The 15,000-nt window shown below is 39.4% G+C and overlaps 2 protein-coding genes across 2 annotated transcripts in view; one reads left to right on the top strand and one right to left on the bottom strand.

The window, feature by feature from the left end:
- LOC101847433 overlaps nt 1–1,424 on the top strand; it is a gene marked incomplete in the record, with an annotated part of 63,318 nt that extends 61,894 nt beyond the window's left edge. Inside the window, 1 exon segment of the mRNA XM_035970439.1 lies at nt 133–1,424. Within this exon segment, the coding sequence (XP_035826332.1) occupies nt 133–255 (123 nt within the window).
- A 10,520-nt stretch (nt 1,425–11,944) lies between these two features.
- The window catches only part of LOC101864531, a gene marked incomplete in the record, with an annotated part of 23,940 nt that continues 20,884 nt past the window's right edge, over nt 11,945–15,000 (bottom strand). The window contains 1 exon segment of the mRNA XM_035970436.1: nt 11,945–12,936. Within this exon segment, the coding sequence (XP_035826329.1) occupies nt 11,945–12,936 (992 nt within the window).

The following is a 15,000-nucleotide window of genomic DNA, read 5'->3' as shown; positions in this document are numbered from 1 at the left end:
CAACTGCTCAAAAGAAACAGTTCTTTCTTATTTTCTCAAAATGGCTAAAAATGACTTAGGCATTTGTCTTATCAGCGTGACGACATACTGTTACATATTCCTAATCTCCACAACTACCCCCCCCCCCACCAGGCTAAGCCATTCCCCAGCCAAGAAGATCTGATCGATCGACTAGACGTGAACATGCAGTGGGAGGAGTACAAGCAACAGACACTCAAGGACTTCCTTCAGAGATGTCGTCGATTCGACAGATGATGATGGTCATCATGAGATGATTCATCGCTTTAAGTTCATAATAATAATTAGTATTCAAATCATCAAGTCATTTTAAGATGTCTGCACAGAAGATGAAATTTATCGAAGTTGAAACGAAGTCCTGTCGTCATACCTTTACTTTCACTTTTTTTTTATTTGGAAAAGTAAATGGTTTTCTGTGGAATTTCCAAGATCAAGAGGAAAGACACTAGATCTACATTTTACAATAAAAACATCTTTGTGACTTCAATAATTTTTTAAATAGGAGTCTTTGTGGACACTCGTATTATGGTTAAAGGAAACTTCGACCCTCCACTCTTAAAAACTAAGTTAAAAGCGTCTTTTTCAAATGACGTCACAGTGAACAGAAGTGGCACCCATGAGACTGAGAGTGGAGACCCACGTGCCGGTACACCGTAGTAGGGCAACCGGAATGGAGGGTTGAAGTTTGTTTTTACTCATATAATGTGAAACTTTGCTCCAGCTGACTTGCTGGGCTCTGGACTGTGATATTATGAGAAACGTGGGAGGGCTGTAAGCTGCGGCCATATATATCATCATCATCATCATCATCATCATCATCATCATCATCATCATCATCATCATCATCATCATCATCATCATCATCATCATCATCAGGTTGTCGTCGTTGACATCGTCATCGTCGATAATGGAAAAGACCTAATCATGGGGGTACCACACACATTTTTTATTTTCTCTATTCCTCTCGTAGTCTTTGATATTCTTGTCATAGTCATCGCCGTTATCGTTATCATCATTTGCCATTATCAAATCTCACTTGGAAGGGACTTGTAGTCATTGTGATAATATATTTAACGTACAAAGTAAACGAACCTGATTTCGGTTGTGTGATTGTGTGCATGCTTCTTCAGAGTTCATGTATTGTATTTGCATATATAGGCATCATCGCGATCGACATATTAGTATTATAGTGGGCGTAGATTCAATGTCCTCCTGTGGGAGTGTGTGTTAATGTTCCGCGCTAATTACCGATCGGTACAATCTTAAGATTGTGCTGCCAGTTTTAACGATCGTATAATTGCGCGGCAATCTTAAGATTACTCTGCGCGAAAATATATGTGAAAGTTCCTTGATGTGAGTAAAAGGATAAAGATGGAAGTGAATTATTTTTTCAAAAATATAAAATATTAACGCAATTTTCAAATTGCCGCGCAATTATACGATCATCAAGGGGCACTCGTGGCCTAGATGTTAAGGTGTTGGCCTCTCATTCAAAGGTCCCGGGTTCGAATCCGGGTAGCGACCGAAAAATTTTCTTCTCTAAAATTGTCTCCTTTCACCTCCTTTCCTGCTCTCTAGCAATGTTCTGTAGTCTGCTTTCATTTCCACTTTCTGCCCCCACCCCCTTACCTCCTTTGCCCCCTCCCCTGGGCTCTTGACTCTTTCTGCAGCCTTTCTACTGCTACTCCTTGGCTCCTCCTTACTGCTGTCTTTCAGCCACACCCCTGATCTTCTGGTAAGAAAGATCTACACCTAGCCTTCTCGGACAAGGGCGAAAAATCTCGGAGGGCCCGTGTGCAAATTTCGCACGTTAAAGATCCCTTTGTGGTCTAAAATCGATAAGAGTAGGCCTCGGCCGCCACCCGGGCAAAATTCAAAATGTCCTACCAACTAAAAGTATTAGATGTGTCCCGCGCGCTCATATGACCTTATGCAGTTGCGAGCACCGTAAAACACTTACCACCCCCCCCCCCCTTTCCTACGATCATCAAAACGTACCGCTTTTTAAGATTGCACCGATTGGTAATTAGCGCGGAACATTTACATGACATTTTCTCTGTATTTGAAGCTCATAAGTACTTGGATGATGTTGTTTGATTTGAGTATGTATTTGTGTACGTACGTCTGTATTAATTTGATTGTTTCTCTTGTGTATATCTTGAGTCTTGCTGGGGTCTATGTGTATGTGCGCATGTGAGGGAGTCCCATATTAAAAATAATACTGTTTGTGCGAATGATATATATATAGATAGATGTTTGTATGTTTGTGTGAGTATGTGTGTGTTTGTACATGTGTGTCCGGGAGCGAGAGGGAGGGGGGAAGGGGAGAGAGAGATAGAGAGAGAGAGAGAGAGAGAGAGAGAGAGAGAGAGAGAGAGAGTTTGTGTGTGTGTGTGTGTAGTTTGTGTGTGTGTGTGTGTTTGTGTGTGTGTATATGTGTGTGTGAGTGAGGGAGGGAGAGAGGTAGCTGGGTCTGTATGCGTTTCTATGTCAGTGTGTTCGTGTGGGGAGGTGTCAAATGCTGCATGAAGAGCATGCGGGAGTGAGAACACAAGCTGGCTGTGAATTATATTTTTCCTTTTCTTCACAAGGTTTCTTTTGAATCAGTGTCCATTCATAGCCCCCAAGGTCTGAGTCGGTTCTATATGTAACGAGAACAACTAAATCTATTAGATCTGTACATAGACATTTTTTTACAATTTTACTTATATCGTGTACAATGAATGAAGTGCCAAAAAATTGCTTATACTACAGTATTTTTGATGATTGATTTTTTGTGTTTGTTTGTTCGTTTGTTTGTTTGTTTGATTGTTTGTTTGTTTGATTGTTTCATTGTAGTATTTACAGACTGGCTGAACGAGACTAGTACAAACTATTGATCATGAATTTGTTTTTAGGATCTAGAGCATGCAGAGACGCGTGGTGTTTCAGTGTTGCGAAAAAGCCGTAAAACATTGCGCGGTAATAGTGTCGACGTTTTCTCACTGGGGCTCCATTAGAAAGTGTAAGTAGAGGTTTCAAACAGACTTATTTGACGAAAAAAAAACGTATTTTTTATAAGTGGCAAAATTGAAAATGCCAAGGTACATTTGAAGTGGAACGCTCATTTTGCCTCACAATATTGTAGCTTTTTTTCTTTAATTTAGTTGGTATGTCCTTGGGGATACAAATTTGCCACAGCGCAGTTGAATCGGGGACTCATCAATTTTTGGACAAGTGGAGTTATTGGTATCATCTTAACTTGTTTGTTTGTCTTGCTTTCATTGAAAAACAAACGTTTATCTTAAATAGAACTCAAGATACCTCCGATTGGAGGAGGCTGAGGTCGTCTGGGTTCAGAAGTAAATAATCGAGAAAATGGCCTGCAAAGATTGGGATTCCCACAGTTTAAGAATTCTTGGAAACTGAAATATTGCATTTTTTGTGCCTTTTATAAACGTTTTTCGGTTTTTAAAAAAAATTAAATCCACACTGAAGTATGTTTTTCAATGGGCTTTATAGATTCTGGGACAAAAATCAAAATGTCAATACAAATGACCAAATCAGCGGGGAAATACAAGTTTCTTCGAATGCACTATTTTGACGAGCACCTGCTTTCACTACGACGTCTCACAATAACTATTCCTTGTGTTGGCCATAATGGAGCGGTGTCTTCCAGACTTCCAGATAGAATGTTGTACTAGTTTCCTGTTGACGTGTGTAGTGACTTCTTCGACGAAAGTCTAGTCGACGACACAGTATAGTGGCCTGCTTTGTGCATGGATGTTATAGATTTTTAGAAAAATTACAATACATTTTACTGAACTTCAAGCTTCTTGTTCGTTTCTCAGGTTTTTTTGTCTTATTGGTATTATTATTTGTTTATATTATTATTATTATTATTATTATTATTATTATTATTATTATTATTATTATTATTATTATTATTATTATTATTATTGTTGTTGTTGTTATTAATTTATCATTATTATTGTTGTTGTTGTTGCTATTGCTGTTGCTATTGTTGTTGTTGTTGTTCTTGTTGTTGTTTTTGTTGCTGTTGTTGCTGCTTTTGTTATTGTTGTTCTTGTAGTTGTAAGTGTTATTCGCTCTCAGTGACACAATTTAAATCAATCACGAGGCCGGCTGCCCCGACCCTGCTTGTCAAGGTCAACACTAACTAAGTGGGATACAGGATCCCAGCGGACAGATGGGGATACTTGATGCACACTCGGGATTTTTAAAAAATAATTATTTAAAAAAAAAAAAATTTTAAATAAATAAATAAAAATAAAAATTATAATAATAATAATAATAATAGAAATAATAAAAATAATAATAATAATAATAATAATAATAATAATAATAATAATAATAATAATAATAATAATAATATTAATAATAATAATAATGATAATAGTAATATATAATATTTATATAGCGCATTTCCAAAAAAGTAGCTCAATGCGCTTTACATTGGAATGCCCATTTTTCAAAACCTTTCTTACTACTTCCTTTCTTCTCATGCAATATACATTAATGCACACACACACACACACACACACACACACACACACACAGAGAGAGAGAGAGAGAGAGAGAGAGAGAGGGAGAGAGAGAGAGAGAGAGAGAGAGAGAGAGAGAGAGAGACTATTTTCATCCAGACATAGGAACAGAATAACTATAATGAAAAATAACGTTAAAAGCTTATGAAGGATAGGCCTGTAGGAACAAAAAATGTTTAAGATGTCTTTTGAAGCTATCAAGTGTTTTTATTTGTATTAGTTTCATGGGTAATCTGTACCACATAAATGGATCAAGATATGAGAAAGATCTCTCTCCATATGATTTGTATGATTTTACAGGTGTCACATGGGATACGAACGCATGTCTTCTGTGTGCGAGACTGTAGAGTCTAACCGATCCACCACAGAATCAGATGCGGGTATTTTGTCTCGGCGTATGAGGAAACGTAGTCGGAGTTTACTGTCTTTGTCGTGACTTTAAGTTCACTTTAAGAACCAGAACCTCCGATTTTCTCAACAATTTATTACGATAGGACAAAGACAAGTATGCGGAGAGCCTTCAAAACTTCAAAACTTCAGAAATTCAAAACGTCAAAACTTCCAAATGTAAAATCTTTCTAAGATGAGAATTAATTCGAATCACGGCTGAACTCGGAAATCGAAGTCATGTCTTTCTTGTGAGACGGAAAAGAACTTTGCCACTACATCACAGACGCCATTGTTTTGTTCCACCGTGCGAGGAGAGACGTTTCAGTGTTATGTCTCTGTCACCAATGTACGTTCGTTTACGGAGCAGAACCCCTGAATTTCACGACAATTTATGATAGAATAAAGACAGGTGAGAGATGAGCCTTCGAAACTTTCAAAGCATCACAAATTTAAGCTGCGGATTAGAGCCCGGGGCCTGAGTCACCGTATTTCAGTGTAATACCACCTCTGCAATCTGCGCCACGTTCCCTTAATCTTACACAGCATTCTGTAGACACCCACCAACCCAATCCCCTCTTTCCCACTCATTACTGCCTCCGCTGAAAAAAAAAAGAAAAACTTCTGAAAACATTGTATTATTTGAGAAGTCAAGAAAGATAAGTTAGAAATAAGTGATGTGTCCGGGTTACAAAACAGAGAAGCACAACACCAACTTGAGATTGATGTTTTCCCTCCAGGGTGTCCCACAGAGTGTTGCCAAAGTAAAAACACAGCCAAGAGCATTGTCCCAGCTTTACATGACTGACGAGAAAGTTATTTTAAAGGAAAAGATAAAATGTCAACTCCGGCGAACGAACAGTGACTAAAAAAAAACACTTTGATATAATTCATGACTGTTCTTATAATGAGGAGCGCCTATTCGTAGTTTATTCAAGTTGGACGTCGAGTCACGATGTTTGCTGAAGTTTAAAATATCTTTATGTAATTGGATGGATGTTCATCAGTATTATAACTTAACCCCTTCACTGCCGTGTCGACGTACTTCTATGTACTTGTGGGTGCTCTAAAACTTGTTCACGGACATTTTTCTCTGCTGATTTGTACAATACATTTTAGGACACAAAGCCACAGTTTGTAGTTTCTTACTCATAAAAAGGGGAAAGATAATATAACAACATGATGGCTTTGTATACCTCCCTTGAAAGGACATGTCATTTTGTCAGTATAAACATAGGTGGAAACATCTCAGCAGTAGAGGGGTTAATAACCAAGAGAACCTGTTGGACAATCCAGATTTTGATCAGGTTCCATCGTGCGCACATGGCATTACATGTATATGGATACTTTCAGACTGAGACTGAAAGTGAGCGAAATTCAGAGACAAGAGGGACAACAATTCTGATTAGATCGCCATGACTTTCACATCCCTAACCTTTATTTCCTTGTTCTGTATATCTCCTTAACATTCTGCCTAAACACGTAATTTTTGACTCAAGTATTTGTCCTATCAAATTGACATTTGTGAGTTTCATAATACTTCTAGGTCAAAAACTCACTTTGGGCTGGGCGTCAAATCATCATTTTCGGATAAAAATAGATGAAGTAAGACGATTTCATTCTTGACTTTTCTCCTCCTATTATCTTGATAGCAGAACAGAAAAAAATATGTGAGGCAGTGTGATGAAATCAGGCGCTCATCAAAATAACGAAATCGGAGAAACAAGCATTTTCCCGCCAGTTTGGACATTTTAATCGATTTTTTTTTTTTGGCTTAGCCTCTTTTAGGTCTACAAAAAATACATTTCCTTTTGAATTTTACTGAAAAGCTTTGATTAAAAGCACAAAATATGTCATTTTTCAGTTTGCAAAGACGCTTTAGCTTTTGGAGTTACCAAACTTTGGCGGCCATTTTCTAGCTAATTTCACCACTGAAGCCAGGTGACCTCACTTCCCTCTATCGCAAATTTCTTGAATTCTATTTCTGATAAATGGATATTTATCAAGTGGAAATAGGGCAAAAAAGTCCGCTTTCAGATGATACCAATAACTCCAAATGCCCAAAATTTGACGAGCGCCTGGTTCCACCGCGTCGAGACACAAATTATTTTCTACTCTCCTTGAGTTGATATTTACTGAAACAACTGTCTCAGCATTATGGCAAACTGGGAATGTGTGACTGACAATTCATCAGTCTACGGTCCTAGTGTGCTTCACTTTGTCCTTCCTCTTGTACCTCAGGGGCATCGAGGGGAGAAAGAGCTTTCTGTCTCTAGCACGTCGGATGGCTTGGCCAGGTGGAATGTTGTAGGGTATCCTTCACACCCTCGATCCCGTATAAAGATCAACAGCCATAATAATGTAATATCTAGGAGAACGGGTTATAAATACTCATTTACACGAGTGCACATATATAAATGTAAAGGTCTTTATATACGATAACTTTGTTCCCACCCCAACTCACAACCCCACCTACAAACAAAAAAAAAAGACGAAAAGAACAAATACACAAACATAAAAAACTAACTCATACAATAAACAGATACCGGCCCCGGTCTTAAACTGTACGACCACAATGTTTGAGTTGAATCTTTTGTTTCCTAGGCCAAAATATCACCCCCCCCACACACACACACACACACACACGCACGCACAAACACACATACACACACACACACACACACACACACACACACACACACACACACACACACACACACACACACACACACACGCACACACACAGCAGAAAACATCCCTTGAATTGTGTCACCATAAACGTTTTACCACACGAGCTAATAACAAATTATGTCAAAGTCAAGAAAGAGGACAAAACGAAAGTGAAAGTGTAAAACAAATGTTGTATTGCATAAATGACGATAACAGCAGAACTGCATGGGGAATCAACACAACGATGAAAAAAACCCGCTGTTGTTCTCAACAAACATGATACAAATGAATAAATCTTACCCTTCAAATACAATTCTGTGGCGTAAACATGTAACACATTACCCTGCCGGAGCCCGAAATATCAAATGAGTTTTAATTAAAGCACGTCTGGAATTTGAGAAAAATATTATAACATTATGCATCTTTCTAGTGTATTATAAGACATAATCCTATCATGCTATAAGTTAAGTAAGTGCATGTTAGAGTGGACAAAGGTAGTTTGGGTGCATAATGCTGTGGTCAAGGCACTTGATCCAATCAACAGACTGCTATACAATTATTGATGTGAAGGAGGGCGGGAAGACAACCAAAAGCTGGGGCTAACAAGACGCGCAGTAGTTAACTCTATCCGAACCCTCTGGGGTCATTTTGTACCCCGGGGCTGTATTCTTCACATTTTAGAATACTTCTAGTACGAAGATCTCTTTGAAACTGCTATGCAAAGCGTACGGGTCGGATTAACGAGTAAATTTCCTCTTTGGAAAGTGGTGGCACAGAGTTCCCCACGTCGTATGGATACGATAGTAAAACACGACGTGCGGAGAGGGTTAAAGGAGCGCGCGAACTCTTGTCGTCTGTAACTTTATGTTTTGTTCTTACCTTGTGGCAGGGATTTCCTATACTTAAGGTGAGCCATACTTCAGTGGTGGAACACATCTTTATAGTATTATCTTCAACGCAGCTAATAAATATGTCGCACTAACCATTTCCCTTTTACATGCGTCCATGCATGCACACACATACAAACAAACGCACATACGCATGCATTCACGTAAGCGCTAAAGCACGCAAGCAAACACACACACTCACACACACACACACACACACACACACACATACACATACACACACACACATACACATACACACATACACACACATACACACACGCACACACACACACACACACACACATACATAACCCCATCCACATACATACACACACATACACACCCATACACACACATACACACTCACACATATTTGTTGATTACAAATAACGTAATAAAAATCGGCAGCCCAAAGCATGATTTTATCTGACGTTTAAATCTGCTTCTTATGGTTCTCCGTGTCCTTCAAGCAAGCTGCTGAAATTGAACAGAAATCGAAGACTGCAAAAATGTGTCCGCACCAGAGTGGCTCTGAAAGTCGAATAACGAAACAAAATAGGAAATCCCCGCTTTGGGGTAAACATGAAACACAATCATGCTGGAAGAAGTTCACCCTCCGCGCCCACAGTCAGTTTTTTGCCATTTTCTCAAATTCTGTTTGTTGCATTGCTTTTTTTTTTGTTTAGAATTTTGTTTTTGTTATTTTTATGTGTTTGTTTTAATGTTGTTGTTTTGTTGTTTTGGGGGTTTATTTGTGCTAACATTCTTACTTTTGTCATGATTGTCATGCCTTAAGATTGTCATGTCTTTTAATCTTTACGTTAAACGATTTATTCAAAGCTGCGAATTAATTTGATCTTTTGAGAATATCCCAAGTTTTCTTACCAGAACCTTCAATTCTACAGTAACGAAGGGATTTATCCATTGACATGACATTTTATTTCTTAACGCACTTTTGGGAGTTCTAGAGCACGAGAAAAATGTGTAGGATAACGCAAATTTATATGTCAGCACCAGTGAGAAATACTCATCGTTGGTAACACATGATCTTGGAAGTGTGTAAGCCATTCTGAATGTTGTATATTCTGGCACGGGAATTTGTAAAGAACAAAAAAGAGAAGAATTAATCATTAATGGCTTCAGTTTTCCCATTGCCAAAAATATTCTCGAGAGTCATTTACATTTTGTTACCTCAGAATAATAATAAAGTTCTATCTGACATTTATTGGCTGCGTTGAGTTACTAAGACCATGAGGCCAGAAATCGAATGGTCTAGCAGCTCTATCAAAATCGTCAGATTATTCAGAGTCGTTATTGAGCTTTTGAAAAGCTTGACGTGACGTGAAACTCAGAATCTTTGACATCAATTTCTCAAAACTAAGTACTAAGTAGATAGAACTATGTGAGTGGTTGGCGTATGCTCTGGTGTGGTTTGCTTCTTCTTTCCTGTCAAACATCTATCGTCCTTATCTCCCCTTCTTTTTTATGTTTGTTTCTCTCTTGTAACAGCTCTAATCTTCTGGCGCTCATATGACCTTATGCAGTTGCGAGCGCCGTAAAACTGTGTACAAAAACTAAAACTAAGATAGAACTATTTTAAACCCGAGAAGGAACCCCTAGTGTATATATTAGTCAAGAGATAACTGAGACATAATGGTCCTGTCAGTGGCAGGAGAAAGTGAACAGACCACAGTCTTACTAATCTCAGGCACTCTAGTGCCTTTCCGCCTTTTGGAACTGAAGATAATGATAATGACAAAATGAGCAATGATAGTATACGTTACATCAACAAAACAAATCATCAATGCCAAGCAGCCTTACAACGGGACCTGCATTCTCTCCCCCGCCTTCAGATAAAGATAACGGTATATAACAAAATGAATAGATTCATGGTTAAAATTCAGCAAAGGAACAGGACAAAGCAAAGCAAAGAAAAGTAAAAAACAAAAAACAAACAAACAAACAAACAAACTAGGAAGCAATAAATGTTAAGTGCATAGATCGATAAATAAATGAACAAACAAAATCAATCAATCAATTAATCAATCAATTTATCTAAGAGGAAAACATGAAAGAGAAAAGAACGTAACAAAGAAAAGAAGGAAAGGAGGAAAAAACGAAAGAAAGAGGGATTTAAAAAAGGATGAATAGGGGAATAAAATATTTAGAGAGCTCAAATATGTTGGGAAAACATGTTATCCAAAAATCAAATATGCTGTAAAAATATCTTCAAGGCTTATTGAATGTTCCACGCTCCACCCCTGTGTCTGATAATTATGTCACCTGATAGCTTAATATCAACACAAGATAACTAGTCTCAAACAGGGTATGATTAATCGACTTAATGATAATAAATAGCATTTGTATAGCGCATACCCCCGCTCAAAAGCAAGCTCTACGCGTTTTACACTATATTATTACCCCAGCAGACCATAGAACACACCGAAACAGTCTCGGCTTCCCTGGAAGCATACAGTGCAAGCAGCAGATTACTGATCAAACACTAACGAACTGACGAGTTTTTTTTTACAGTCAAACAAAATTCAATCTCTTGCAGTGCCTTACAACTCCATCTGTAGACCCCAGAGCCTCCCAAGTTGTCGTGGTTTGGTTTTCTGAAACACAGACCACTCTTCTACAACACTAGGAGACTTAGCCTCTCTGATCTTCAAATTTAACAACTTGATTTCTCTAATCCATACATAAGACTCAACGTCTGATAATTCGATTATTTTTACGAAGTGATTATTTCTCCGAACGCTCTGGAAAATAAACTTGACCTTTAATTCTCCGAACGGTTTCCGTTCTCGAGATTTTGTGGTTATTTGCGAGAGTTCCGCGCCATCTTTCATTCTGCCATTTTTCGAGAACTGGGAAGAAGCTTTTTTTTTGCATTGAATTCAATTTCTAGAGCTAGAGATTTTTAAATGTCAGAATATTCAGATACTTCAATTATGGTTGGGACAACGTTGCGGACTATACTTCTTTTGAAAATGCCTTCAAAATGAATCAAAAGGTACCGCGAGAAAACAAAACTGCTCAACCCTGGCAGTAACCTATTTCACATATTTTAGTCACCCTTAAAGCAAAAACTATTTTTTAAAAAAATCCACCACGCCTCCACCCCATACCCCTCGTTCACACCTTATACACACACACACACACACACACATACACACATACACACACACGCACACACACACACACACACACACAAACACACACCCACACACACAACACATACATCCGTGCGTGCGAGTGCCACTCCATTCGCAAATAACCAAGAAATCTCGAGAGCGGAAACCGTTCGGGGAAATAGAGTTCAAGTTTATTTTCCGGAGCGTTCTGAGAAATAGAGTCGGCCTTATTTTTAACCTTTAAATTCCAATCCAAGAACCCCAGAACTAGTGTGCATTATCATCTCACAATTACCCCTCACAACTCACACTCGCTCAGAGTCTCAAAGTCGTCCGTGTACTGACTGTAGTTGAGTGTGGTGTTACTCTGCAGCTTAGATCTGTCCCCACCATCCCTGAGGCGAGAGCTGTTGCCTCGACTGATGTCATCCAACACAGGGGTCGGGCCGTCCGACTTGCTCATACTCAAAGGTCTCATGCCGCTTCCTTTCTGCGGCAACCCGAAAGGGGGCGTGTCTGCATTGATCTCATTTGCAGGATTGACTGTGATTGGATCTTTGGACTTGTTCAAAGGCTTTATGCTACCGCCTCTCTGAGGTAAGCCCATAGAAGGTGTGGCTATAGGCGAATCCTTGGCTGAATCGGTTGTGATTGGATCTTCTGACTTGTTTGAAGGCATAATACTGCCCCCTCTCTGAGGTAAGCCCATAGAGGGCGTGACTATCGGATCATCCTTGGCGGAATCGGCTGTGATTGGATCTTCTGGCTTGTGCAAAGGTCTGATACTGCCGCCTCTCCGTGGCAAACTCATACGGAGAGCAGACTCTGTTTTGTCTGAGGGTGACTCGGGTCTGAAAGGATCCACTGGCTCGTTCGGGGGTCTGATATTACCTCCCCTAGGGGGCAAACCCATGGTGCTCATGGCTATGTCATTAAGCCCCTGGGTCCACTCTGGATTGTTCAGGGTCTTCTCACCTCGGGTGTTTTCTCGTCCAGGATTCTTGTTCATATTGTTCGTGTTACTCCTGTTGTTGTTGTTGCTGGTGTTCTTTTTTGATTCACTAAGGCCACTGCTGAGCGTTGAATCTTGCCTGGCGTCCCTTGCTCTGTTGTCTTTGAAGGTCCCCGCCTGTTTGTTGGCAGACATCTTCTTCTCCCTGGGGTCGACAGGCTCCACGGTGATTGGCTGGCGGGAGCGCCCGCGGGAGAGCAGCGGCGCCTCTCGTGTAAAGTTTGCCATGGCAACGCTCTCCGGGACGCTGTCTAACGTGCCCAGGCGGTGGCGGAAACCTGTAGGCGGAGAGCGGGAACAGCCGTTAATGGTGATGGTTTATTTATAGCGATTGGTGATGATGATAATGACTATAGAGATACTGCTGCTGCTACTACTACGCGATACATAATAATAAAAATAATAATAATAATAATAATAATAATAATAATAATAATAATAATAATAATAATAATAATATGACAATAACAATAACAATCACTACCACTTACATCAGCAATGTATCAGTAATAAGGACAAATAGCATCTTTATAGCGCATTTCCACTGGTGAGTGCGCTTTACAATAATGCAGAGAACATAAATATACTGCCAAGATCTACTCGTACTTTATTGTCGCATCCAAGAATTGCTGGTGGGTCTTAAGTGTTTCACTGCTAAAAGTGAAGCATTCTGGGCTAACTATGGTCATACAGATATAAACTATTACACTCCAAATGGAGGCAATGGTTGGGTTGGGTTGAGGGGGGGGCCGAGGGAGGGGGGTGAATGCAACAATAAGGCATAAAGGAAAGAGAAAGACTTTATCTATCTATCTATCTATCTATCTATCTATCTATCTATCTATCTATCTATCTATCTGTTCATTTTTCTCTGTCTTTGTCCCTGCCACTTTCTCTTTCTCTCTCTCTCTCTCTATCTCTCTCTCTCTCTCTTTTACCTCTCTCCTGCCTCTCTCTCTCTCTCTCTCTCTCTCTCTCTCTCTCTCTCTCTCTTTCTCTCTCCTCTCTCTCTTCCTCGAAAATCTCAGAAAGTCACACACAAGGAGATATAAAAAAGACCGCCACCGTTAAGCACATTCTTCAAACCTGTTAGTCTTTTCACAAATATTTCTGTCCAAGCACCAGAATACAAAAAAGACAGCGAGGGAATGCCCTAGGAACAGGAAAGCCCTTAAGCAGAAAAAAACAACAGTTTGCAATGAGAAATGACTACATTTTGCCTTTGGGTATTTTCAGTGAAACAAGCTAAGCAAGTTCAATAATGAAAGCATAAAAACTGCATCTCCCCTTGACGCTTAAAACGGCAACAGGGCATGGAAAAGTAAAAAAAATAAAGTGAATTAAGTAATGTACATTTACTTAAGAAGACAGTTCAGAGTTGATTAATACATTCTTTGGCACAAATGTAACTTAGTAAGAAAGAGAAACAGGATACTAGAACCAGACGAACTAATGCTCAGTACAGAGGTGGAATCCAAAGCCATCATCAGCATTGAAGTAGAAATAGTTACAAGATGTAAAAATCAATCACATTTCCAAGACGTACTTTCCCAACACCTTTTTAATGCATCACGACAATGAAAAACTACCACCGCAAGGCATAAATGTAGGATAAAAGGAATAAAAAATAGTAGGCATATAGTTAAGTTGTGTGTGGGGGGGGGGGTGGAGGATTGTTGGTTTTCAAAGAAGATAAAACCCTTATATTACAACCCCTACACCCCTCCCAGCATGTCTTCGTTGTATTTTTTTTAAGTAGACCTCCCTACACGAAAAATATCTCGGAGGCCGCGTGTGCAAGCTGCGGACGTTAAAGATCCCTTGGTGGTAAAAACATAGATGAGAGAGGGCTTCGGCCGCCACCCGGGCAAAATTCAAAATAATTTAACGTCAAAACGTAAAGTGCTTCATGCGTCCCCCGCGCTATTAGGACCTTAAGCAGTTGCGAGCGCCGTAAAACACTTACCAAAGCAAAAAGACCTCCCTATACAAAGACATTATGGTGTAGAGGTCTCAAAAACACAGAAGGAAAAAAGTTAATCTAAATATTGAAGAATTCTTTGTTTAAATGTTCCACACAGCATTGTTACCGTCCTGGGTGGACATTTCAGAACATGGTGCGGCTGTTTGTGTTTGTTGCTTTGCCATGGGACAGCTGTTTGTTGTGGGGGTAGATGAGGACTTTCTATAAGTGGGGAATTGTGGTGAAATTAGGCGCAGGTCAAAGTTATGGAACCAAAGAAAACGACATTTTCCCCAATAGTTTGGCAATTTGCATCGCCATTTAAAAAAAATATTTTTTGAATTTTTAACATTTTTTGGGGGGGGGGGGGGGGGGGGGG

Source organism: Aplysia californica, unplaced genomic scaffold (genome assembly GCF_000002075.1).
Source record: "Aplysia californica isolate F4 #8 unplaced genomic scaffold, AplCal3.0 scaffold00268, whole genome shotgun sequence".
Taxonomy (NCBI): Eukaryota; Metazoa; Mollusca; class Gastropoda; order Aplysiida; family Aplysiidae; genus Aplysia; species Aplysia californica.
Note: the sequence above shows the minus strand (reverse complement) of the source record. Positions and strands in the feature narration are given on the sequence as shown.